This window comes from Lagenorhynchus albirostris, chromosome 14 (genome assembly GCF_949774975.1).
Source record: "Lagenorhynchus albirostris chromosome 14, mLagAlb1.1, whole genome shotgun sequence".
NCBI lineage: Eukaryota > Metazoa > Chordata > Mammalia > Artiodactyla > Delphinidae > Lagenorhynchus > Lagenorhynchus albirostris.
Genome location: NC_083108.1, coordinates 583530 through 610889, shown reverse-complemented (window position 1 = coordinate 610889; position 27360 = coordinate 583530). Strand labels below are relative to the sequence as shown.

The 27360-nt window shown below is 53.8% G+C and overlaps 1 protein-coding gene across 4 annotated transcripts in view; it reads left to right on the top strand.

Moving 5' to 3' along the window:
• KCNG2 (potassium voltage-gated channel modifier subfamily G member 2) overlaps nucleotides 1-27360 on the top strand; it is a 78733-nt gene that overhangs the window by 17769 nt on the left and 33604 nt on the right. The window contains exons 2-3 of one of the 4 annotated variants that reach the window (XM_060122084.1): nucleotides 10633-10851; nucleotides 22064-22783. In XM_060122084.1, coding sequence (XP_059978067.1) covers nucleotides 10771-10851; nucleotides 22064-22783 — 801 coding nt within the window. In that variant the 5' untranslated portion in view covers nucleotides 10633-10770. Of the gene's footprint in view, nucleotides 1-10632; nucleotides 10852-22063; nucleotides 22784-26511; nucleotides 27324-27360 lie in introns of those variants that run through there. The other 3 variants (XM_060122085.1, XR_009534938.1, XR_009534936.1) reach the window with 3 other exon arrangements.

Genomic DNA, 27360 nt, shown 5'->3' with positions numbered 1-27360 from the left:
TTTAATGTTGACGAAATCCAGTTAATCTACTTTTCCTTTCTTTACTTGTGCTTTTGATGTCATATCCAAGAAATCATTACCAAATCCAACATCATGAATCTTAGAAGAAAAGCTCTGTTTTCTCCTAAGAGTTTTATGGTTTTAGCTCTTATGTTTAGGTCTTTGATCCATTTCGAGCTAATTTTTTTATATGGTGTAAGGTAAGGATCCAACTTCCTTTTTTTTTTTTTTTTTTTGCATACAGATATCCAGTTTTCCCAACACCGTTTGTTGCAGATGGTCTTCCGCATTGAATGGTCTTGGCACCATTTAGGCACGTATTCGAGGGTTGATTTCAGGGTTCGCAATTCGTTCTGTTGGTCATAAACTGTCTTTGTGCCAGTGATGTACTGTTTTGTTGGCTACAGCTTTGTAGTAAGTTTTGAAATCAGGAAGGGTGAGGCCTCCACCTTTGTTCCTTTTCAAGATTGTCTTTTCTATTTCGGGGCCCTTGAGGTTCCACATGAACTTCAGGATGGCTCTCCTATTTCTGCAAAAAACCTCATTGGGGTTTGACAGGGATTGCGCTGAAGCTGCAGATCGCTCTGGGTAGTGTAGATATCAGAATCATATGAAGTCTTTCAGTCCATGAACATGGGATGTATTTCCAATTATTTGTGTCTTCTTTCGTTCCCTTTAACAACCTTTTGTAGTTCTCAGGGAACGGGCTTTTACCTCCTTGGTCGGGTGTATCCCTAAGTATCTTGTACATGGAAGTTTCTTTCATTTACAACGGCCGGGCCTGGATACAGCCCAGCTTGTAAAGCAGGGGCCACACCAGCAGCCCTTTCAGGCACTGTGCCCCCGCCCGCGCCCCCATCCCCGGCCCTCCCCACACACGCCCCACCTCCTGGGGCCCTGCGCCGAGCCTCCGCCCGCTGCTTCTGCCCGGAGGTCCTCTGGGCTTCCACTGAGGATGGAGCCCCGCTCCGCCTCTGGTCCAGCCGTGTCCCCGGTGAACCCTGTCCAGTGAGGTGGGACCACGACTGGGACACATCCTTACTGCTAGTGCCCTTTGCCTCCGAGGAACTGACTTCCCAGAGGAGAAAATGTAACCAACACAGATGTTTCCCAGGAAGGGGTCTCCCGTCACTGACTGATGCCTGGTCCCTTCAGGAGCCTCATGGCTGACGCCCCATTGAAGGGGGGCGCACAGGGCCTCCACGTGGCAGGGGCCTCCGCGTGGCAGGGGGCCCTCGTGACTGCAGGAGCAGGATGTCAGGTTTTACTTATTTTGACCCATTTTTATCTATAGCAGCTGTGGATAAAGGAGAAGGGGGAAAAAGTCTTCCCATTGCTGACAGGAAGCAGCATTTCTTCTAAAAATGTTGTTTTCTGAAGCCTGAAGTCACAGCGGGGGCTCCCCCTCAAAATCGCTTAAGGGCTGCGAAGGCGTCTCCTAAGGGGTCCTAATTACAGAGAATGTGGGCTGCTGCCAGAGCAGCTAAGTCATCACCTCTGGGGACGTGCGATGGTGACCCAGCCGGAACCTGCAGAGCCTCTGTGTCCCCAGACAGAACCTTGTCCTGGAGACTCCGGAGGGCTGGCGCGGTGCTCTGCGTGCCGCTTGCAGGGTGAGCCGCTCCCAGGGAGCAGAGGTGGGCGTCCAGCAGCCTGAGGTCTGGCCAGGCTGCTGGGATCACCTGTGACACTCGGTCCAGCCCCTCGGAGCCCAGGGCCCAGCCCGGTGCCTGGCGATATAGCACCTCAGTGACCGTGTGTCAAACAAGAAACTGAGGCATCTGCAAATACTCAAGAGATGAAAGAAGCAAAGTAAGAAGAGCAGAGAGCTCTGCCATGGTGGAGGGGTGGGGTAGGTGAGACCCCCTTGACCCGAGCCCAGCGAGGGGCAGTGGCCACGTGGGGAGGCCAGCGGACGAGGCCACATGGCCACAGGGCACTGGCTATGGGAGGAGCCGGCAGAGGGACGCTGGGCAGGACAACGCAGGCAGGACCCCGCGGGCCATGGCCGCCTGGGACGGCTCCGCCGCCGGCACCGCCTGGCTGTCCTGGGCACCTGCCCTGGGGCAGGACACTCGGCCTCACTGTCCTGGGAGCTTCCCTGGTGGCCGATCGGGTACAGCTGGGGCTCAGGCCACAGCGTGTGAGCAGATGGGGAGGGCTCCTCCATGCACACCCCAGGCCCCGTCACTCACGGGTGTGGGTCCGCACCGGGTGCCACGCTGAGCACGCGGTCTACACAGCAGTGTGCAGCCGGCGCCTGCTGTCTGCTCTGGCTGGGCCGCGTCGGGGCCGTGTCACCGGTCAGGGTCACGAGTCAGCGCAGGCCACAGCTGGAGGCTCCCCACCGTGTAAAGCGTAGAGTTGGCTGTTTCAACCATTTTACATTGTACTGTTGTGGCGTTAACTACACTCACCGTGTTGTGTGACCATCACCACTATTTTCAGGATTTTTTCATCACCCCAAACAGACCCTGTGCCCATTAAGCAATAATTCCCTATTTCCCCTCTTCAGCCCCTGGTAATTTCTTTTTTTTTTAATTTATTTTTATTTTATTTATTTTTGGTTGCGTTGGGTCTTTGTTGCTGCGTGCAGGCTTTCTCTAGTTATGGTGCGCGGGCTTCTCATGGCGGTGGCTTCTCTTGCTGCGGAGCATGGGCTCTAGGCCCGCAGGCTTCAGTAGTTGTGGCTTGTGGGCTCTAGAGCGTAGGCTCAGTAGTTGTGGTGCACAGGCTTAGTTGCTCCGCAGAACGTGGGATCTTCCCGGACCACGGCTCGAACCCGTGTCCCCTGCGTTGGCAGGCAGATTCTTAACCACTGTGCCACGAGGGAAACCCCATCCCCTGGTAACTTCTAGTCTACTTTCTATCTATACAAATTTGCCTCTTCTAGCTGTTTCATACAATATTGGTCCTTTTGTGTCTGCCTTATTTCGCTTAGCACAACGATTTCAGGACTTATCCATGTTGTAGCAGGTGTCGGTACTTCATGTCTTTCTGTGGCTGAGAAATATCCCCTTGCGTGGGTGGACCGCATTGTTTATTTGTTCATCTGTTGAGGGTTGCTCCCAATTTGGCTATTGGGAATAATGCTGCTGCAGACATTGGCTGACATATAACTGTTGGAGTCCCTTCTTTCGATTATTTTGGTATATACTTAGGAGTGGAATTGCCGGGTCATATGGTAATTCTGTGTTTACTTTTTTGAGAAACCATCAAACTGTTTTCCGCCGAGGCTGCACCATTTTACATTCCCACCAGCGCTGTGTGGGCGTCCAGTTTCTCCACATTCCAGTCAGTGCTTGCCACTGTCTGTCTGTCTGACTAAAGTCATCCCCATAGAATCTCACTGTGGGTTTGGTTTGCATTTCCCCAGGGACTAAGGATGTGTGGCATCTTTTCATGTGCTTTTTGGCTGTTTGCCTTCTTTGGAGAAATGTCTATTCAAGTGCTTTGCCCATTTTAAAACTGAGTTGTTTCTCTTTTTGTTGTTGAGTTGTAAGAACTCTTTATATATTCTCGATATTAAACCCTGATGAGGTATGTGATTTGCAAATATTTTCTCCTGTTCTGTGAGTTGTCTTTTCACTCTGCTGATGGAGTCTTTCAATGCACCAAAGTCTAATTTTAATCAAGTCCAATTGATCTATTTTTAGATTTTGCTGTGTATGCTTTTTGTGTCATATTTAAGCATTACCAGATTTAAGATCGTGAAGATTTGACCCCATTCTTATTTCATTTTTATAGTTTTAGCTCTTAAACTTAGATCACTGACCCATTTTGAGTGAAGTGTTACATGTGGTGTAAGGTAGGGGTTCAAGTTCATCCTTTTGCACGTGACTGTCCAGTGTTCCCAGCACCATTTGTTAACAAGACTGTCCTTTCCACGTTGAGTGGACCCGGCACCCGTGTCTAAATCAACTGACTGTGATTGTGAGGCTTTGTCTTGGGCTCTCGATGATGCCCACGTGCCAGGACCACCCTCTTAGTTACTGCAGTTTTGTGGTATGTTCTGAAATTAGAGCGTGAGTCCTCCAACTTTGCTCTTCTTTCGTAAGATCGGCTGTTCGAGTCTCTGGTGTTTCGTGGGAATTTTGGACGGTTTCTGGTTTCTGCAGAAAGCATCGGAGGCCACGCTGGAAGTGGGCTGAGTGTCTGGGGGTTTGGCCTTTGAGGAGATCCCAGCGCTGATACCTGGGGAGGGGGTGTGAAGGCTGAAGTGAAACTCATCAAGTTCAGACTCAAGGTGCTTTTCATTCCAGTGCCTCAGGGTTTAAACAGAAAAAATTAGATTAAAAAAAACCTTCTTATTTGAACTATTTTAAACTTCCAGAACAGCTGAAAAATTAGCACAGAGTTCTCCTGTATCCCCACCGAGCTTCCCCTCATGTTAAGATCTTCTGCAAAAACACAGTGAAACCAGGGAATCAACGCTGGTCCTGCACGGTGACCGCGCTGAAGCCCGTTCCGGGGTCTCCCGTTCTCACTTGTGCTCCAGGACGCTCGGATCCCTCCCCACGTCTGGGTTGTGTTTCTCCTTCATCTCCTGAGTCTGCAATTCCAGTTTTTCTTTGCATATCGGTTGCTGACACTGCAGAAGGATGTTCTCAGCCTGAGAGTTTACCTACTCGGCACAGCCTTGCACGCCCGGCTCTTGTCTGTGGCCTCACAGCCATCAGTGCTGTTTCCCACGGCTTCTCGGGCGGGTTCTCTCTTCCTCCCCCCCCCTACGGTGAGGCTCGTACTGTTTTCTCTCCCACCTGGCTGTTGGTCGTTGGTGGCAAAGGGAACGTGGAGCGTGTGGCTCTGGGAGCTCAGGGGAGGCCCCCGCCCTGTCCTCCCCACCCGCCCAGCCGGGGACCAGTCCCTGTGGTTTCTGCTTCTCCTTCCTAAATGTCTCCTGCACAGGCAGGCCCTGTGCGTGTTATATGCCTCTGCCTCACTAGACTGTGCGTCTCCAGATGTGCCCCTGAACACACGTCCCGGAAGTCATCACGCCCGGCTGCAGACATCTTCCTCGTTCTCTTTGCAGCGGTTGGTTGCTCACTGTGTGGACCGTGGTAGTTACTCGGTCACTCTCCTCTGCGTGGGCAGTTAGTTGGGGTGTTTCTGATAATTTTCAGAGACACCGCACCGAACTGGAGAGAGAATTTCTGGTGCGTGAGGTCTTCACAGTGAGGCAGTTGCTTCAGACTTGGATTGAAGACTTATTTCTGCAGAGAGTAGGCAGCACCCCCTCTCCTGAGGTGCGCTGCTCCTTCCGTGAGGGGTTCGGGGTGCACAGGAGTCCCCTGTTGTCGGGACTCCCTGGAGAAGGTGACAGCACAGCGGTGCCCCACAGCCTCGCAGGGGCTCACACGGAGGTCCAGTTACGTGCATCACATTCTGTTTCAGAAGGTGTGGGAATGATTACTTGTTTAATAAAATTGATTTGAAAAAGGAATTACCAATTAAGAATTGTCCTGACTAAAAAGTAAAAATTCAATTATCTAGAAACTTTGCTTTGTTCACTTCCTGCTCAGGGAGCTGAGATCTGATGTTTGGAGCCTGTGAGGAGGCCGCCTGCTCTTACTGGGATCACTGGGGGCCTCTGGTCTTTTATGGGATTGCAGTGGAAGCCTTGGGCCTCCTTCTGGGGACCAGCCTGGGGACCCTCACTTAAGGCCCCAGAGAGTCCAGGGGCCCCGGAGCTGGAGTTGGAGGGTCTGGGGGCTGGTCTGGGCCAACCCTGTGCCCTCAAGCTTCAGCCCCTCCTCTCAGGTGCCAGGGATACTGGTCCACACAGGGACGCCCCACCCCCCACCCCGCGATCCCTGTGTGATGGGCAGAGAGCGGTAGCGGGTAGCAGCCGTGACCCACGAGAATTTCAAACCATCATCTTTCCATTCACTGCAGTTTCAGTAGCTCCGTCCTGTACAAACATCTGCTCTGGGGTCGGTGTCCAGGGCCAGGCTGGACTGCAGGCTCAGCCTCTTAGCTCAGGAAGCCCCCCGGGGGCCCAGCGAGAGCTCAGGCCCCCACCAGCGGGGCAGGGCCAGGGGGCTCGCTAGCTCAGGACAGCGGCTCTCAAACTCCGCGGTCTATTTTAGACCATTCAAGAGCTTTCATTATGTGGGTTTAGAAATTGATAGGGGTGGGGACAAACCCACTGGGGGCCCCTTGACACACTGAGGGTGCTCAGGATGGATTTGGGAAATGCTGCAGAGAGACAGAATGCCAGTGTGAACCCCTCCCTCGGGGCGATGCTTCCTCCAGGGATCCACGTGTAAGGGATGGGGCGACTCCCCTCCCCCCGCTGGTGCCGCAGCCCCGAGGCTGGGTGGAAGCCCCCCTCCTCTGGGCTCCAGAAGCAAAAGCACCCATGCAAATAGCTATTTCAGAGAAAACAATGATGTAGCAGACATCTGCATACAGATGTGCTAATTAGAATCCTCTCAGCTATACCCTGAAGCAGACTCAGCAGTTACCGTGGTCCTGGAACGCAAGATGCTCTTCCAGCCCCTAGGCTCACAGGCACAGGGAGACGCACTGAAGCCCATAAGGAGGTTCATGCTGAGGGTCCAGAGACCCTGACCCTGCTGAGGGTGAGGCCCAGGCGCCTCTGAAGTGACCGTTCGTCCTGTGAATCACGCAACAGAGCCCGGGGCCTGGGCGCGCCCAGAGGCCTGGGCCACGGGCAGGTGCTGCAGTGCACACACGGGTCAGCTGGGCTCCGGGCGGCTGACAGTGGTGCGCAGGTGGCCTGAGCCCTGGTGACCCCTGGGCTTCTGCCCCAGCGGCTCCTCCACTCGGGGACAGCTCACTTACAACGTGCAAGGGCATAGCTCACGGTCGTCCAGGAGGGCGTCGGGCCTGTGGGGGCAGCGGGGCGAGCCGGGGAGCCCCGGGTGGGCCCAGAGAGGGGAGGCTTCCAGAGGGACGCGCTGTTCATCCCCCGAGCGCTCTGTGGGGCCGGGGCGGGTGCGCGCAGTGGAGACTCTCGCCCAGCAGGCAGGGCCGGAAGCGGCTAGCACTGGGGGCAGGGGTGTCCATCTGTGAATTGCTCTTCTGCTGATTAGAAAGAGCCCACGGGGGCCTTGGAAGAGGGAATAATTGGGGAGGCGAGGCGGGATGAGGGCACAGGACACACACTGGCCTCCAGAAAGAATCCTCTCCCTGAAACAGGGAAGACGTGGTCAGGGGCCTTGCGTTTGAGCCTGGAGGTGACAGTTCTTACATTTATAGAGCGATACGCCGAGTGTCTGTCTGGGTCGCTGATGGGAGACCGAGAGGAGATAAGAAAAGAACAAGTTCTGAGAAGCTATTATGTTTCCATCTGTCTTGTCAAAGCCCTGCGCTCAGAGCATGTGCACACCTTGGAGATGCGAGTGAGAACGTTGATTGGGGTGAAGTACAATGACCATCACGATGTCGTTAAGCAGGTAATTGGAATAAACATGAACATTCCCCCGGGACCGTGGGGCCCCGTGACCACGGCAGACTTCAGAGGGTCCTCAGACCCCCAGACCGACCGTGTGCTTTAGGAGGCAGTGAACCGTGTTTCCCGGATTCTGTAAGAAGTCCGTGACCAACCAACGTCCAGACACGGCGCCCCGAAGGAGGGCCGACCTGTCGTTTCAGGGATTGGAGAAGCACCGGCAGACGGCCTGGGAGACAGCAGCTCTGGAAGAGGGCTCCCTGGGAGGAGCCCTGACGCGGGGAAACCAGCCAACGGTAAGAGGGTCCTGCGTGTGGCCCAGACGCCCCCGGGGAGAATGGGCTCATCGAATTAAAACCATCGCCTAAAGAGTCCCAACATGTGGACACCTGAAAACAGCGATTTCCTCAGAGGTTAACGCACAAGAGGGAGGAGGACAGAGATTTGGGGAAAGAACCAGTGGCATGGACTGGCCACTCGGACGCCTGTCCCCACCGGACAGCTCCCCGGAGCCTGAGGCTGTGCTGGGGAGGAAGGAGGGAGACAGAGACAGAGAGAGAAAGACAGAGACAGAGAAAGACAGAGACAAAGAGAGATGGCCACGAGGAGCTCTGAGTAGAGAAGAGTGGGGTGGTGGCAAAATGAAGACCTCGGGGCCCCCAGAGAGCCTGTGTCCACTGTCCCGTCCCATCCTTGTCCCCTGGGTGCCCCAGGCTCCAGCCGACCTCATTCTCCTCAGGGCTGCCTCACCCAGGACACGGAGGCCACAGAGGAAACATCATTTCGTGCCAGGACCCGGACTGAAAGTTGGGCTGCTGGTCGGGGGTGCTAACCCCCGGTGGAACTGTGTCTACCTGCCGCCAGGTGTCCCCCACCTGCCCAGGTCTCTCTCTTCTTCAGGCTTTGCTGCTACTGCCCCCCTCCATCTTCCCGCTCTCTTTTGCTTTTTTCCAAGAGGCTAGGCTTTCCATCTTTTCCACTCTTGTCTGGTACTTATGGACCTTGAGTCTGGAAGAGGCCTAGGGATCATCTCATCCAATCCCTTGACTCACCGACCGGACCCTGAGACCCTGAGAGATTTTAAGTAACTTTTAAGTAACTGGCCCCGGCACCTGGCTTCTGGCTCCGTCCCGGGTTTTCCCGCCTACATGCAGGAATCTCGCTGTGTGCAGCACCTGGCAGGCTTACGAGGTGTTCACACATTTACGTGTGTTGTTTTCAAAGAAATACAGTCTTGGCTTTGTCCCCGCATTGCAGCACACGCGGGCCCTGCGAGAGCTGGGCCGCTTCCGCCTCACCTGCTCGCCTGCCAGCTGGCGCCTCCCCGTCGGTGTGGCAGGCAGAGGCCCGACTTCCCTTAAAAACTGGCCGGGAAGGATGTTGTATAACTTTTCTCAGTGTTTCTCAAGCTTATAATGAATGGAGGCTCCCTCGCCACGTAACCTAAATCTCTCCTGCTGCCGTTGGATGTGACTGTTATGGTCCTTGGGAATTTCCGTTGTGATTCTAATTGCTTTTCTTTCGACACCTACGGTGTGAGTGATGTTTGCAAAGTGAGAAATTAGTAAGGACGAGTTTATAGAACAAAACCCAAATCTGTGGCCACGTATCTTAAAAGAAACAAACTTTTGCAGAACTCCCCGCGGACGGGCAGGGGCCACTGGGAGCAGGTCGAAGTGTGCTGAAAAGTGAATGAACGATGGACAAGTCAATATGTGCAAAAGAGTCATCTGGCCCACGTGGTCAAGACCAGTGTGGTCGGTTCTGAGTGATGGTTCTGCCTGAAACAGCACAAAGGCAGATCCACACAAGCAAAGCTGAGTCCTTGACCGGGGCCTCTGTGTCGGAGGGTGTGCGGGCTCTGTCCTAGCACAGCTGGCAGACGCCAGGAAGGGAAAGGAAGGTGGGGTGACCCACAGCCGACGTAAGCTGCCAGCCCAGAAACGCCACCAGCAGCAGGAGCAGGGACCGGCGTCGGGCGTCGGTGGAGGGGGGAGGGGGACCTTGCAGGGCCGAGAGGCAGCGGGCTCGGCTACGTAGCAGGGTTTGTATCTTTAAAAACCTTCATGCTAAGACATAAGATGTAAGACACCCACGTCAGGGAGGGCAGTCTGCTTTACTCTACAGATTAGATGTTAATCTCATTCAAAAACGCCTCGGCGGAAACACCCAGAAAAGTGTTTGACCAAATATCTGGGCACCCCGTGGCCCAGCCCAGCTGACACAGCATAACCATTATTAATGTTTCCTTCAATAAAAATGGAGGCGTGTGTTGCTCTGCATCCTGCTTTGTGAGGAGAAAAGTAATGTCGTTAGAATCACGTTTAGTTGGTTTTGGCAGGGGGCTGCTTTTTCCTAGCTCCTTTTTAAAATTTATTTATTTTATTTTATTTTTGGCTGCGTTGGGTCTTCGTTGCTGCACGCGGGCTTTCTCTGGTTACCGTGAGCGGGGGCTACTGTTCGTTGCGGCGCGCGGGCTTCTCACTGCAGTGGCTTCTCTTGTTGCAGAGCACGGGCTCTAGGCGCGCAGGCTTCAGTAGTTGTGGCTAGCGGGCTCAGTAGTTGTGGCGCACGGGCTTAGTTGCTCCGCGGCATGTGGGATCTTCCCCGACCAGGTCTCGAACCCGTGTCCGCTGCATTGGCAGGCGGATTCTCAACCACTGCGCCACCAGGGAAGCCCCTTTCCTAGCTCTTTCTAAGTGAAAAATTTCAAGCATAAAAAGAAGTTGAAAGAGTAGTACAGTGAAAACCTAGCCATCTGTGTGGAAGTATATATATATATATATATGTATATATATATATATATATATGAAATGTGTGTATATTTATGTGTGTGTGTCCATATATATATGAAATGTATGAACCATTTGGAAGTAGTTTACAGAAACCAAGACAATTATCCCTGAATAGTTAAGCATGTATCTACTAAAAATAAGGTCATTCTCTTCTGTAACCAAATTCCACTGTAACACCTAAGAAAGTTAACAACAATGAATATATCAGGTCCAAATTCAGATTTCCCCAGTTGTCCCAAAACTGTGTTTTGTAGGTTTTTTGGATAAAATCTAATCAAGGTTTATGTACTTCATTTGGTTATGTCTCTTGATCTCCTTTACCCCACATTCTAGAACATCCCTCCCACCTTTTATTTTCCCTGGTCATTGACTCTGAAGACCCCAGTTGTCTCTCCCTCTTCCCGTATCCCCCGGACACAGGGACTTAGGTCTGGACACCTGCTGGAGCTCGTCCTTGCCCAGGGCAGAGCTGGACGGCTGCTGGAGACTCTGACCGCTGCACCTTCACCACAGCCCAGACCCTTGGCACCAAGTTCGGCTACGGGATTAGGGGTGGACATGGTTCGCACCCGTCGTGAAGCCCGCCCCCCTCTCGATGACCTGGTAGCCAGCACCGTGCGGATGTCTTGTGTTCCGACGGTGAGTTGATTTTTCTCTTTCCTCCTCTTTGTCACTGTGTATACTGTATGTACCATAGACTTGAGGGCTTTACTTACTCGTGTGTTAAGTCCAGTCACTATGTATTTAGACTTTCAAAGTCTGCCTGAAGGAGCCCTTCCGTGCCACCCTCGACCTTTGACACATGCCCTTTGACCCTGGAGCCCTGCCTTGCTTTCTGGTACATGGTGTCTGATCTCACGTTGGGCCTGAACTGCTCCCATCAGAAATGAGCCGCTTCTGGTGAGAAACGCTTCTTCAGTGGGAAGACGTGGTCCCAGCTGGTGAACTGCGATTGCAGTAGAAAGAGAAAGCGTTTAGCTGTACGAGCCTACAAGCTATGCTGGGCGTGTTCATGTCCACGCTCTGAGCAGATCGGATATTTCTTTCCTATTTATTCAGTAGAACTATCTGAGCTTAATAAACACTTACAGGTAAATTAACCCAGTCTAGGCTTATTGATTTCAAATCCCCAAAAGGCAGAGGTTGAACAGAGGGGTTTGAGAGAACTGGTACATTTCTGCCACCGGGTACCGGTACAAGGTGGGTGGTGGGTGTCACAGCTGCTGGAACCAAGGCCAGATGTTCCCTCAGAATTGGTGGAATGTGGGTGAAGATTGCTATTAAAATTCTGAGTCATGCTGGGAGACTAGAGCCACTTTCAGTGACTGCTATTCTAAGAATAATTTTAGAAAAACTATTTGTTTAGAAATCAGAGTCAATGGGCACCTAAAACATCTGTTTACATATTTCTATTTACACACAGCTTCCAAAAAATGTGTAAGATACTGAGCAGCTAGAGCATGAAGACACGCTAGATGCTCCAAGCATATCATTTAAGTAAACTGTAAAATTTTTAGAGGAAAAATTACATTGGTTTTATTTTATTGTAACTTGTTTCCAGAGCCGGCAGAATTTCTTGTAAATGACTCTATTATAAGTCACAAGGTTAGCGAACATTTTATAGCTTGCTTTCAAAATCTTTGGGGACTTCCACTTCCGGGAAGACGGTGTAGACGTATTTTCCTGCTGAGCACCTAAGTCCCACACCTTATACAAGAATTAAGTCAGACTTAAATGTAAGTCAAATTAAGTCCGACTTAAATGTAAAATGCAAAACTATTAACTTTAGAAAAATAACAGTAGAAAATCTTTGGGATGTTGGATCATACACATCATTCTTGATACCAAAAGCACAGTGAGGGAAAAAAGAAATGTAAATTAGACTTTATCAAAAGTAAAAACTTTTGGGGCTTCCCTGGTGGCGCAGTGGTTGAGAGTCCGCCTGCCGATGCAGGGGACACGGGTTCGTGCCCTGGTCTGGGAAGATCCCACGTGCCGCGGAGCGGCTGGGCCCGTGAGCCATGGCCGCTGAGCCTGCGCGTCCGGAGCCTGTGCTCCACAACGGGAGAGGCCACAACAGTGAGAGGCCCGCGTACCACAAAAAAAAAAAAAAAAGGTAAAACCTTTTGCTCCACTGGCTATTTAACCCAGAGAGGGGAAAAAACCTTTATGGAAATGTTTATAGCAGCTTTGCTCGTAACAGCCAAATCGTAGAAGGAACCCAGCTGTCCTTCACCTCGTGGGCGGTTAAAGAGCTGTGAGCCTCCACACCACGAGAGCTCGTGCAGTGAACTGTTGATACAGCAACAACCCGGTGAGTCTTCAGAGAATTACGCTGAGTGAAAGAGCCAATCCTCAAAGGTTACATAACAGCGCAGGTCCTTCTATACACCATTCTCGGGATGACGGGAGCACGGGGACAGAGAACAGACCAGTGGTGGCCGGCTTAGGTTCGGGGGTGGGGCTGGGAGGGCTGGAGGTGGGTTGCGGGGGCCGTGGTGGTGATGGATGCTGTGTCTGGACTGTGTCAGTGTCTGCACCCTGCGGTTCTGCGAGATGCTACCACTGGACAAATTGGGTAAAAGGATCTCTTCAAGCTCAAAATTGAAAGTTTAATTTAAGAAAAATCTTCAGGGCCATTATATGCAGCTCTGCTGTGTATATACATCATGCTTTGTGAATAAGAGTTATTAGTTACCAAATGTCAATGTGTCTTACAGATTTGGAGATTATATGTGGTTCTCATAAATCATAACTGAAAAATAATCATCAGTCTTTCCGTCAACAACATGGCTAAAAATTAGATCGATCTAATCAGCAAGTCTTGAGTTCTGTTCATATATACACTTTAGAAGCCTTTTGTAATTTGTGTAACTTTGACGTATAGAATATAAATGCATTTCAAAACACAATAGTTGAACACACTGGAGTTTAACAACTGGAAGGAAATGATAGGAATGATCCTAATAGTACGTATCTTTAAGGCTGAAACTTCCTAAGAATCATGTTTCGTTTAAAATTAGTTCTTTGCCTTTGGATCTTTGTTTTTAACCCATAGATGATTTTTATCTTAATTCATATGATGTTTGTCTTGGTAGGACAATAAGAATTGAAAAACAAAAAAGGCAGTGGCTCACGAAATATTAACCTCTGCTCTCTTTATCGTCAGGAGGTTAGATGCATTTTTATTTTAAGCTAGCTCAGCCGCAGTCATCTGCTAGTTGGAGAAAAGCATTTCTTATTTAGATCACTTTTTCCATCCTGTCACATGGCCTGTTTTATGTGTTCGTTCTGGTGAACCTGTGTCAGCTCAGAGGTTAAGCATTTCAGCTGTAAAGCAAAGCAGGTACCTGGAAGGAGAGACCAGCCGAGAGGCTGGAATGGTCCTTGTGGAAGGGCCGGGTCACGGCCCCCTTTTCCCGCAAACCACCGGGCGGCTGAGGGTGAGAAGAGGTGAGGGAGGAGGTGGCGTGTGAACTGAACTTGTAAAGATTCCGAACCAGAACTGAGGCAGGGAACAGTCTATCAGAGCCTTTAATCACTGGATTAACTATCCGGCAACATTTACGGTGTGAAATAATGTTTTAGATCCTAAAGCCACTGGCTTTTCAGCTGAGATCAAACACCCACCTTTTGGACGCATCTGGGGGCCTCCTGTGCCCTCGGGGCGCCTGGTTCCCCCACCCTCCCCCCCGTGCCTCACCCTACCCCAGTCCCCACCCCCCAGCCCACCCCATGCCCCACCCCCTACCCCAAACCACCCACCACCCCCACACCCCAATCCCTACCCCACCCCACCCCCCACCCCCCACCCCCCACCCCCACGCCCTAACCCCGAGTCTGCACTGAGGCCCGTCCGGGGACCGGGGGCTCAGGGGCTTCATGTCACCATGGCAAGAGCTGCCCCGGGGAGCACGAAGGCTCAAGCATCTGTGGCCTGTCCGGCAAAGAGACAGGTGCTGACAGCTGGAAGTCCACCAGCGTGTGCACAGGCCGGGGACGTGGGGGCCACAGGGGGGTGCGGGGTGCCCAACAGCATGGATCCCTCGTCCCAGGTACAGCCAGGGGTCTCATTTTAAAGGTCACCTTCTCCAAGTAAGCAGCTGTCTGTTTTGTACAAGGAAAGAAATCTCTCCTAGAGAATACTTTGCTTGGTGACACCAAAAACTTTATCTCTGCTAAAGAGGTTTTAGTCTGTTCCAGTTCATGTTTTTAAGCCTAAATTGGTAAATTCAGCTACAGAATAAATGTTTCCTCCACTGTGGGTTGACCTGGTATTTGAGAACCTCTTCCTAATCATGTGTGTTTTTCCCCCTTTTCATTTTCATTCACACACGCCCCTCTGCCGCACTCCCTTGCAGGCCCCCCAGGAGATGCATCCCTAAGCGGCCCCCCTCCTGCCCGCAGCTCCAAGGGCCCAGGGACGGAATGCGGGGGTGCCAGCCGGGGCAGGACCCGACGGGCGCACAGCACGATGGGCAGACGCTCCCTCTCCTCTGGCCACGGCTGCCTTGGAGGCAGTGCACCAGGCCCCTGGCCCTTTCTGCGGTGACCGCTGAGTGTGTCCAGCCCCAGTTACAGTGTCACGGGGCTTTGAGCTGAGGGAGAGGCTGTACCAGACACAGGGGCGTCTTTCCCCAGAGTAGCTGCGAAGCCAGGTCCCACAGCACACATTCCTTTTGAGGATAAAGCCCCCAGGTCTCCCTGTAAAGCGCCAGGCGTGGAATCTCCTCGTCCTATTGTGCACTGAGCCTTTGCAGCTGGATGTCTTCCATCTTCACCACATTTTCGTCACTTGGTTTGTTTTCACCTCTTCTCCTGGGATTCCTAGTAAACAGAATTGATCATTTTCCTTTCTCCTTTGCTTGCTTTATGTGTCCTTGTCTGTGATGTCTGTCTTCCATTGACCCCTTTTGGAGGGTTCCTGGGAGAGAATGCCTCCACCTGACCCAGCCTGACCTCAAGCTGACCCAACCTGACCTCAAGCTGACCTAACCCGACCTCAACCTGACCCAACCTGACCTCAACCTGACCTCAAGCTGACCTAACCGGACCTAACCTGACCTAACCTGATCTCAGCCTGACCCAACTTGACCTCAGCCTGACCTCACCCTAACCCCAACCTGATCTCACCCTGACCCTAACCTGACAGACTCTACTTTCAGTCTCATCTGTTCACCTCTGGAAACTGTCTTTCTTATTCAGATCCTCCTGGACTTTGTGATAATGTCTTTCTTCCTCTGGGGTTTTAATTCCTTCTTTGATGTCTGTGAAGATTTTTGATAATCCTATCATCTCAAGTTCCCAGGAGCCTGATCCTCTTATTCCTGTGTCTGCTGGGGTTTGCTCGGGTGGGACTCTGCCCTGTGTATTTTATAATTTCGGTTTGTAAATTCATCTCAGTTGAGGCTTCATCAGCGGGAAGCTATGAGGCTTGAGTGGCGAGCCGTCCCTCTGGACCAGGGGTGCTGATGGCATTGGGCTGGGTCTGCCCTTGTTCTGGGGTGTCCTGCACGTGCGCTGTGGGGCTTCGTGGCACCCCTGGCTCCTTCCCACCAATGGCAGTCACACCCAATCACGACAACCAAAAATGTCCCGGGCCTTGCCAGGTGTCCCGGGGGCAGAGTCACCCCAGTTGATTATGTTTGTCTCCAGGATATTGCCAACCTGGGACCACCTTTCACGGGGGATAATTTCCTAGCTTTGAGTTTCAGAGACAAAAGTTTCAACCTCAAATCCATTGTGCAGGTAGGCTTTTCGACACATATTCTTGTAGAGCCAGGCAGAGAAATCTTGTAATCCTCCTATCCCATAGGCAGATTTTTTTCTAGTTTACCCTTTCACTAGGGTGTAAGGACAAACATCAGTGCTTCCTGTAGGATTAGTTCAAACCCTCCACCTCCTGTCATGATGGTTTACCAGTTTACTATCTATCAGAAATGAACACGTCCGAGAGACCCCACATCCTTGGCAATAAAGTGTGTCATCAAACCTTCCCACCTTACAACGTAGTAATTTGAGATGCTTATTTTTGCTATTAGAAATGAACTGGAGGGACTTCCCTGGTGGTCCAGGGGTCAAGAATCCACCTTCCAATGCAGGGGACGTGGGTTCGATCCCTGGTCGGGGAACTAAGATCCCACATGCCGTGGAGCAACTAAGCCCACGTGCCGCAACTACTGAGCCTGCGCTCCTCAACTAGAGAGAGAGAGAAAACCCATGAGCCACAACTAGAGAGCCCATGCGCCCCAACAAAGCCCTCTTGCCACAACGAAAGATCCTGTGTGCCGCAACTAACCCCCGAGGCAGCCAAATAAATTAATAAATTAAAAAAAAAAAAGAAATGAACTGGAGCATCTTTTCATATATTTAAAGTCTGTGTTTTCCCTTTACTGTAAACTCTGTGGCAATCTGCCCATTTTTTCTACTGAGCTGTCCGTTTTTTTCTTAAAATCCACGGCACTTGAATGCCTCTTATGCCCCACACAGCGGATAGGGACGCACTTCAGGGCTCTCAGCAGAGAGAACGTGACTTAACACTTAGTAACATGGAAGTTATGTTTATGTTTGTAAATGTATATTCCGGGGAAGAAAACCCTTTACAGGAAAGCTGTAGGGTCTGGCTGATTCCCCAGTTACTTTAATGATCAGTCATCCCTACCTACAAAGAATTCGGAGCACACATTTGATGTGGCTACAAAGGGACTTGATTAACCTGTGCTACGGATTTGTCACTGGCTGCACGGGGACAGGAAGACGTGGAGGACCCCAGCCTAGCGCAGGCAAGGTGGGCTTTCCCACTCCATACTTGTCTCTGCCCCTCACGGTATTCCAGGCAGAAGCTGCCGTCAGCTCTGGTTCTGACAGTTACGGGAAAAGGACGTGAGGTCACGTGGCGCTTTCCCTCGGGCACACCTCGGCCTCAGCCCAGAAACTTGCGAGCCTGCCCTGGAGGCTCCATCCTTCCCGGTGGCCTCGCACGGCTCCAGAGAGTGGGGCGCCTCCCGTGAGGACCCCCGCCTGCCTCCTGGGCAGATGCTGAGCCCTCCTCCGGGCTGCCTGGGAAGGAGGTCGGCTGTGAGCCGCTGGCATCCTTGATGTGGGACTCGAGCCGCTGTCCCTGGGTCCTCGATGAGAAGCGGCAGTTGGGGGATCTCTGCAACAAGTTTCCGCGACCTGAACAACTGACTGCGTTTGAGGAAAGTAGGATCTTCCTCCTCAGCATTACCTCCTCAGATTTCCCCAACCTCCTGCCGGTCAGCGAGCCTGCAAAGCCCTCGGGGCAGCCTCTCCTCTGCGCAGAGCCAGCCTCGCAGCGCAGCGTTGGAAGTGCCTGTCGTCCTCGCGCCCCCGGCTCCGCCCCCCACCCCCACCGCCATGAGCTCCAGCATCACGTGTCTAGCACCAGCCGATGTTACTGACATTTGCTGCATGAAACGCCGACCCCGAGGCGTCAGCAACACAGCTGAGCCCGGAGCGCCTTCGCCCTCAAATCCTGCAGTGACTGGGCAGGCACGCTGGCTCTCTCCCCACGGCCCCTTCTATTTGGTTTCCTCCCCCTCCCAAATCTCAGGGTCAGTGAGGCATCCGGGCTGCATGCCGAACACCCCTTGGGCGCCCCCCGCTTTACGGTTCGTGAGTCGCCCTGGTGGTAGGTTTGCCTGGCAGTGGTTAGAGCAGCAAATCCTTAACAACAACGAAAGGTCTTGATTTTGGCCGTTGAAGCAGTGGTTCTCGGGCTTCAGTGCACTACACCTGCTCATTGACATGCACAGAACCGGATGTCAATTTTTTTTTAATTGAAATGATAATGTCCATTTTAATGTGTACAATTCAGTGTTTCTAGTATTTTAACCCTCACCACTACCTAATGCCAGAGCATCCTCATGACCACAAAAAGAAACCCCGTCACCATTAGTGGGTCACTCCCCCGCCCCAGCCCCCAGCCCCTGGCAACCACTAACCTACCTTCTGTCTCTGCAGATTTGCCTGGACAGCTCCTTTCTGTCGGGCCTCTTCCACTTACACCATGTTTCCAACATCCATCCGTGCTGTGTCCTGTGTCCGCACTTCCTTCCTTTTTGTGGTTGATGGTGTCCCGGTATGTAGATGGAGCACGTTTACTCATCCATTGGTCAGCTGACGGACAGTTGTGTTGTTCCCACATTTTGGCTGCTGTGAATGTTCACGTACACGTTTTTGCGTGAACCTAGGCTTTCATTTCTCTTGGAGTAACATTGCTGGATCCCATGGTACATCTATGTTTAACTTTTTGAGGAACTTCCCAGCTGTTCTCCACAGCAGCTGCACTATTTCACATTCCCACCAGCAGTGTACGGGGGCCCTGAGTTCTCCACGCCCTTGCCGACACTCCTTTTTCCATTTGTTTGGTCGCAGCCGAGCTAATGGACGTAAAGTGGTACCAAGTCATTTTGATTGGCGTTTTCCTGATGACCGATCACACTGAGCATCTTTTCAAGTGTCTATTAGCCATTTTTGTATCTTTTCTGGAGAAGTCCTTCAAATCCTTTGCCCACGTTTTAATTGGGTTGTTTGTCTTTTTGTTGTTTAGTTGTAGGAGCTCTTTATATATTCTGGACACTAGACCCTTATCAGATATATGATTTGTACATTTTTTCTCATCCCATGAGCTATCATTTCATTTTCTTGATAAGGTCCTTTAATGCACAAAAGAGTTTAAGTATGACAAAGCCCAGTTTATTTATTTTTCTTTTGTTGCTTATGCTTCTGTTGTATTTCAGAAACCATTGCCTACTCCAAGGCCGTGAAGATTTACTCCTGTGTTCTTCTAATCAGATTCTTCTGCTCCCCAGGGTTTGTTGTAATTGCTGTTGTTTGTTTGACTTTTCTGGACAAATTAGGCAAAGTTTGTATGTTTTTGTCTTGTGTGGCCACTGATATCTCTGTCCCATTAGCTTAATGGTCAGCAAGTGACTGGACAGAGATTCTCACATGCCTGGAACAAAAACAAAAACAAACCAGTCTTTGCAGGCGGGCCCTGTGTGTCAGGGCACCCTCAACACCCAGCAGGCCTGTCCCTTGCCTCCCCCTTTCGCCTCCTGCTTGTGCAGAGCTGCAGGTCCGCTGGGGGCGGGGCGGGGGGAGAGTGTAGGGCCTTCTCAGGTCTCTCCGGAGCGCGCACATGGCCCCAGGCGCGTGAGCAGCATTCTAGATTTCCAGCAGTGTGTTGGAGCATTTCCAAAGCGTCTCACTCCCCAGCCTCTTCTCCCAAGCTTTCTGGTTAGTCTATTTTTTGCCCCAACAATAATATTCATCCGTTGCCTCAGCAAACATTTTCGTGTAAGTGATTTCCACAAACTGCCTGGGTGGCCACTTTAGCCCTGGGAGAGTCCCGAGTTAGGGGAGGTACAGGCAAGCCTTCTGACGGGTCTTTCGGGGGAGCCACCAGAAGGGTCCAAATAGTTATGGTTCCTCCTGAATCGGGTCCACTCTCCTCTTCCAGTACCAGTCCTGGTACCAGGAACGCAGGCTGTCATCTTCAAGGCGAATGCTGAACTGGGAAGCAGGTTAAATAAAATGCTAAGAGCTCACTTTTCTTCTTTGCGGTACGCGGGCCTCTCGCTGTTGTGGCCTCTCCCGCTGCAGAGCACAGGCTCCGAATGTGCAGGCTCAGCGGCCATGGCTCACGGGCCCAGCCGCTCCGTGGCATGTGGGATCTTCCCGGACCGGGGCATGAACCCGCGTCCCCCGCATCAGCAGGCGGACTCTTAACCACTGCACCACCAGGGAAGCCCTCAGCTGTTTTTACTCAAGGGTTCCCCTGGCTGCTGCTACCCTTTGGTTACTGTCCAGAGTTCCAAAAAAAGTTGATTCTGATGGTTTTTGCCGGTTTTCTCATTGCTTTAATGGGGGGATATTTGGGGGGCCTTACTGTGCAGTTTTCCAGTCCCTCAGAATTTTAAGTGTAGAGCCAGGAATATACTTTTTTTTGCAGGTTCTTTTGATAATTTTGGTGCTGTTGGCCCTCAGTCTACACTTTGAGAACCAAACTGGAACTGTCCCTCCCCTGCAGATTACTGCCTAGCCAATGTCTAAGGCCCCCCTGGTAAATGGGACCTTTGGAGTTTATGTCCCCGGATTGGTATTTGCCTGTTTGCTCTGCTCTGTCACTGTTGCCACGGTGCAGAGAAGTGCGTGGTGCCCCGTTGTGTTAACACGTCAAGGGGGGCCATCCTGAGCAGGATTTGGAGGAACAGAACCGCCCTCCAGCGGCGTGGAAAAGAACCCACGGGAGTCTCTGCAAAGGACACAGTCATCAGTGTTACTTATGGACCCTTTTTGATGTGGTTCCTGAGTCAGGGACCCTGTTTCCAAACAGATACATAGACGTTAAGGGGTGACCCAGCTCTGGGCAGAGGAAGGAATGTCAGGTGCAATTGTGGGTAAATATGCCACAAAACTTTAAATGTCCACATTCAGGGCAAAAATGATTTTGTCTCAGTAACATATTTCGTGACACGTCCTTTTAACAAGTGCCGAGTAAACCAACACATTTAGGAATTCTGGTTGCTGGTCTATGCACAAGCTATGATGAGATACTCATTAAGAAGAATATGATTTCTTTTGTGAGTTTCTTGAACCCTGGTCAAAGAATAAAACAAGTAATCATTCCTATAAGAAACTCACCTGGAATCTTACCTCTGCCCAAGCATTCTTAAGAAGGCATCCGACAACGAATGCCGAAGTGTACATGCCCACCAACTAGTGTGGGTGACCCACGTTCAAAATATTGTAAAGGGGACCCGGGCTAGCAATCCCCACACTACAGAGATATTTCCCTCCCTTATATGTTTGGAGCTGTGAGCTTCATTAAGCTTTGAGGCCACAGACCCCTTTGAGAATCTGAGGATCCTCTATTAGAAACATGTGTACACAGACAAGTTTGCATCTAATTTTAGGAGGCTCAGAGATCCCTGAAGAATTCCCATGGAACCTCTGGTTTAGCGAATCAAGGCAACCGAAGCACCGTGAGTTTCTCTACATCAGCGCCTCCCAAACCCAGCTGTGCAGCAGAATTATCTGGAAGCTTTTAAAAAGCAAGACAAACCTGTTTTTATTAGGGACGTTTGTAAATGTACGTAAAAGCAGAGAGAAAGTATAATGGCCCCAGTGTTCTCGTCACCGGGCTCCAGCAGCAGGTGAAGCGTTTTGTCTGCACTCCACCTTGAGAAAGATGTGCTTAATGAGGACCCAGACCTCATTTCACGTGAATACCTCACTGTGGGCCTCTAAGAGGCCGAAACGCCCTGTTTTTCAGGAGTGCAGTACTCGTCTCATGCCTTCAAGGCGGCTTTAAAACCATAGGTAGTGCTGGGATTTTCTTATTTACTCTTACGTGTCTCTTTATAGTTGGTTCCCTCTAATCCGAATCCGAACAGCGTCCACAGGCTGCTCTGGCAGCTTGGCTGACGCTTCTGAAGCATCAATACATCCGTAGCAGCCCCCTCCCCCGGCCCCACTTGTTAACCAGCCGGAAACCCCCAGGTCTGGCCTTGCCATCATCTCCTGAGGCAGCACCTCCAGGGCGGCCCGCCCTCCTCCCTCGTGCTGCCCCGCGTTGGCCGCGTCCCTAGTCTCCAGGCAAGAAATGAAGGCGGGTCCCTTGTAAGCGGGGCCTGCTGGAAAGCTGAGGGGCGGGCTCCTGGGACCACCTGCAGGCGTCAGGGATGCAGGAGAGAAGAACCGAGCGGCTGGGCCGATGGAGCCCTTGGTTTGGTTCGCTCCCCAAGCCCCAAGGTCATGCGTGGGCGGGGGTGTCCCAGAGCTCCCGGCCGGTCTACGGCCTAACGCGCGCTCCCTTCCTTCGCAGGCCCAGCCTCCGGACCCTGGTGTGGCGCATGGGGCCATGGCCCTGCTCCCCGGGCCCGCGGAGCCCCCAGGCCCCGAGCGCCCGGTTGGCGGCGGCGGCGGCAGCGGCAGCAGCAGCAGCGGCATTGGCGGGGCCCGCGCCCGGCACGTCATCATCAACGTGGGCGGCTGCAGGGTGCGCCTGGCCTGGGCCGCGCTGGCCCGCTGTCCCCTGGCGCGCCTCGAGCGCCTCCGCGCCTGCCGCGGCCACGACGAGCTGCTGCGCGTGTGCGACGACTACGACGTGAGCCGCGACGAGTTCTTCTTCGACCGCAGCCCGTGCGCCTTCCGCGCCATCGTGGCGCTGCTGCGCGCCGGGAAGCTGCGGCTGCTGCGCGGCGCGTGCGCCCTGGCCTTCCGCGACGAGCTGGCCTACTGGGGCATCGACGAGGCGCGCCTGGAGCGCTGCTGCCTGCGCCGCCTGCGCCGCCGCGAGGAGGAGGCCGCCGAGGCGCGCGCGGGGCCGGCGGAGCGCGGGGGCCCCGGCAGCCCGGACTGCGCCCCTGGGGCCGGCGGCGGGCGGCTGGCGCGCGGCCGGCGGCGCCTGCGCGACGTGCTGGACGACCCGCGCTCGGGCCCGGCCGGCAAGCTCTTCGCCTGCGTGTCCGTGGCCTTCGTGGCCGTCACGGCGGTCGGCCTCTGCCTCAGCACCATGCCCGACATCCGCGCCGAGGAGGAGAGGGTGAGCGCGGGGCCGGGATGACGGGGCCGGGCAGGGCTGGGGGCGGCTGGGCCGGAACTGGGGAGGGGCGGCGGCAGCTGGGCCGTGGGGCGCCCGCTGGGTGGTGGTCTTGGGCACCGCGACCCCGTTGGTCGCTGAAACCGCAGGCCCTGGGCCCCCCTGCACCCGCCCAGGGCAGGTTCGCTGGGAGTGAGCCCCCGGCGCGGCTGCCCCGTCAGGCCGCCCACTGCGCTGCCAGCAGAGGCTCCAAATTCCAGCCGATTTCAAGAGCTCGGCGAGGCTGCCGGGCCAGCGGGCCTTCTCGCTGAACCGCTCTGACGGCCAGGCCTTGAGGCTTGGACAGCTTGGAGTTGAAACACCCAGGCTAGAGAGTGCTGTGCTCTAAACTCAAGTCCGTCGTCCTGGGCCACAGGGACAGGGCCTCTGAAATCTTCCAGGCGCCCGGCTCTGGTACACCCAGGGCCGGCTTCGTGGAGGTGCTGGGGCTCGTTTCTGCGCAGACAGTAGACTTCCTGCCCCCTCCGTTGTCCCGTGAGGCAGCGGGCAGAAGGGTCATCCTGGCGTCAGGATGTCACCCAGAGCTCAGCAGCGTTTGTGCGATGCGCACACTACGGAATGTCTCGGAAACACTCGGGGAAGGCCTGAGTGGGTGTCGGCCGGGTCGGGCTTAGACGAGAGGAGGTGCTGCAGTATTTGAAGGATGTGGCTTCGTGTTGCCCTCAAAGCATTGCCTGTGTTTTCTCACGGGGTGGCAGGGGCGTCCTGCCTTAACCTCCCCAGCTCCAGCTTCCAGGGGTGGCAGAGGCTCGGACTTGAACCCCAGGGCCCCAGGCAGAGCAGGGCAGAGCTCATGTCAGCCTCTCAGTGAGAGCCCCTCTGCAGTCCGGGGTAGAGCCCGAGCTCCCTGCCGTCAGCTCATTATTCAGAGACACGGAGCTCTGTTCTCCTGGAACATTAGCTGTGAGCCGTCTTGACCACGAGCCTGGTGATCCTGACTGCAGATTAGATTTAAATGTAAATTTTAGGAAATTGGTTTGGCTTCTCCTTCATCGTGTGGGTGTCTGGCTCCTGAGCTGTCATTTCCAGTTGTCTTAACCAGGCCCCAGCTGGGGATTCTGCTTGGAAAGACACTCGACGTGTTTGGACTTCCTCAGTAGCAGTAACTCCATACAGTCCGAGGAGGGAAATCACTTACACAGGGATCAGGGAACAGAAGTTAGGGTGGTGCCAACCAATGACAGCGTCTCCGGAGGTCGAGCTGACCCTGAGAATCCTCTAGGCGTCATCTGGTCCCCACGTCACCCGCCATTCACATCCGTCACCCACCTCTTCCCCATTTCCAGAAACACTGCTTCACACCACCCAGGTGCTGCCTCACCACATCAGTCATCAGATTAGGAAGTAAGGACCCCAGTGTTGGTGAGCACGTGGTGAGTGTGGCCATGTGCTTGTGAGGGGTGCTTACGAAGCCCCGGCCCACTGCACACAGTAGGTGCTGTCACTGCCACAAGAAGGAAGAAGTTTTATGTTTCATCAACTGTGTGTGTGTGTGGTAAAAAACCCCATAAAATTCACCGTCTTCGCCATTTTTATGTGCAGTTCAGTGGCGTTAATGCATTTACAGTGTTGTGCAACCATCACCACCCTCTGTCCCTAGAAATCTTTCATCTTCCCAAACTGAAGCTTTGTCCCCATTAAACACTAACTCCAGCCCCTGGAACCCAGCCTGTACCTTCTGCCTCTGTGAATTCAGCTACTTTAGGGACTCATTTAAGTGGAATCCCACAGGCAGCATCTTGCTATGACTGTCTTGTTTCACTGAGCACAGTGTCCTCTGGGTTCATCCGTGATGCAGCAGGTGTCAGACCCCTTCCTGTTTAGGGGCTGAGTACCACTCCCGCGTATGTATCGCCTCACCTTGTCCATCCATCATCCGCCCGTGGACACTTGGGTCGCTTCCTCCTTTTGCTGTTGGGAATAACGCTGCTGTGGACACGGCACAAACGTCTGGTGAGTCCCTGCCCTCGGTTCTTTGGGGTTTATCCCAGGAGTGCACTAGCTGGATTCTGTGGTGATTCTGTTTACTTTTGCGGGGAGCCTCCCTGCTGTCCCCTGCAGCTGCACCCTTGACGGTCCGACCACGGAAGTTTCCAGGCACGAGGCATCAGGGATGGAGGGCATGGAATCCTTCATTATTTTCTTGTTTGTTGGGGTTTTTCCAGTAGAAATTTTTATTTTATTTTATTTACTTATTTATTGGCTGTATTGGGTCTTTGTTGCTACACATGGGCTTTCTGTAGTTGCCGCGAGCAGGGGCTACTCTTCATTGCGGTGCGCAGGCTTCTCATTGCGGTGGCTTCTCTTGTAGTGCAGCACAGGCTCTAGAGCGCAGGCTCAGTAGTTGTGGTTCGCGGGCTCTAGAGCGCAGGCTCAGTAGTTGTGGCGCACGGGCTTAGTTGCTCCGCGGCATGTGGGATCTTCCCGGACCAGGGATCGAACCCGTGTCTCCTGCATTGGCAGGCGGATTCTTAACCAGTGCGCCACCAGGGAAGCCCTCCAGTAGAATTTAGCTTGAAAGGCGCAAGGCTGAAGTATTATCTCTGTGTGGTCTCTGATTTTAATTAAGTGGCTAAAGAACTTCTTTGTGAGATTTCAGGTCTTCTCTTGAAGGCTCCAGAAAGCATCCTCTGAGAGGCACAGCACCGACAGCTCCGTGGGCCTGAGGTCCTCATCCTCCATCAGTGACAAGCAGGGACGCTTCCCCAACGCGCCCACATTCTAGTTAGCACTCCAGTTAAATGCACGCAATTCCCTCCTGAAAAACGACCTTGGGGGAGCAGGGAGTGTCATGAAGAATCAGGGGTGAGCTGGCGTGGCTCCCTTTTCATCAGTCTGTCTGGTGACATCTCTTGTCATCTCTGGCAACATTGGCATCGGTGGTTATTTTTGTGTGTAGGTGCAGAAGAGCATCAAGGGAGAAGAAAGATTATTATCCTCCATTATTCAGGGACTCAGAGGAAAGTTGATTCCTGCTGCCGATCCCTGAAATACCCCTTGAGGGGCCAGGCCCCCGCCTGGGCTGGAAGGAGGCCCCCACTGCACAGAAACCCCAGCCCCCGGCTCCAGTGTGGCCGGGACGCGGCCTTTGGGCACAGGGACCAGCTCCCTTTGCCTTCTTGTCTTGGCCCCAGGACAGACTCTGCAGCCAGACGTCCAGGTCCCCTCTGGCTGGTGACGTGGCCTGAGCCCCAGGGTGGCTGGCAGAGCTGCGCAAAGTCCCTGTGCCCCCGAGGCCACGCAGCCACCGTGTGCTTGTGGGTGGGCTCCCTGCGGTCCGCCCTCCCCTAGAATCCAGGCTCTTGCCGTCCAGCGCTGCCCCTGTGTCTCCTTGGCGCCCTGGTAGTCCCTGTGCCCGGTGGTGGCTCTGTCCAGAATTTGCTCTCACGCGCTGTAACTGAGCGAGAGCTAGGTCTCCGCTTTCGCGGTTTATGGGAAGAAGGATGGTAAGAGCATGCCTGCGGGACGAACCTTGAGGACGTTTCGCCGAATGAAACAAGCCAGCTGACCGTTCAGTAGGACAAATCCCGTCTGATTCCACTCACATGAGGCACTTAGAGCCATCAGATCCGTGGAGTCGGAGTGTGGACGGGCCGGTGGGGGCCGCAGTGACCCGCAGGGCGCAGCCCGTCCCAAGTCAAAGCAGCTGGGGCTCCGGTGCGTCCGACCCTCGGCCAGGCGGGGCCCAGGACCCCCCTCACGCTTAGCGAGAGCAGGGCAGCCCCGGGCCGAGCAGCCCTGGCATGGCTGCAGCAGGAGAGGCCACAGGGCCCACAGCCACGCCGGCACTCGCTGCCTCTTGCGCCCCCGTCGAGGTGCGGGGGGGGGGGGCCTGGGCAGAGCCGCCCCTCCAACTCCATGGCCGTTCGGTGTCCAGGTCAGCGCGGGGGTGGGGGCCGGGTCCCCAGGAGCGTCTGTGGGGCAGCCCAGGGCTGGGCTCGGCCTCGGGGTGGGACCCGCGGGACCCTCACGGCCCGTCCTCTGGCTCCTGCCGCTCTGAAGGTGACACGGTGAGCAGTTAGGCCTGCTCCTTGTTCGCGGTGGGGCCTTGACGGCTACGGCTCCGCCGTGGACCGCGTGTGTCCCCTGCTGCCGTGAAATAAACCACCACGAGCTGCCTCATGAAACGGCACGACTCGCCCTCGAGGTCCCGGTGGGACCCGGGCCTCACGTCCAGGGCTGGTTCCTGCGGAGGCTCCGGGGGGCCTGTCCCCTTCCCTCATCCCTCGGCCCCTCCTCTGTCCTCCCAGCACGTCGCCTGGTTCTCCTCTCCCACCACCGTGCCCTCCTCGTGATGGGCTGGAAGGACCCTGTGACGACACTGGCCCCGTAAGCAGGATGCTCCCGGCTCCGGCCTCGCCATCATCCCACCCTCCATAGTCCCTTCTGCCGTCAGAGGCGACGCAGCCGTGGGCCCGAGGACCAGGATGTGGACGTCTTCCAGGCATTATGTGGCCGACCACCGTCGTGAAAACACTCGAGGGTGAGACTCCTGCTGCGTGTCCCCAGGTCCCTGCCCC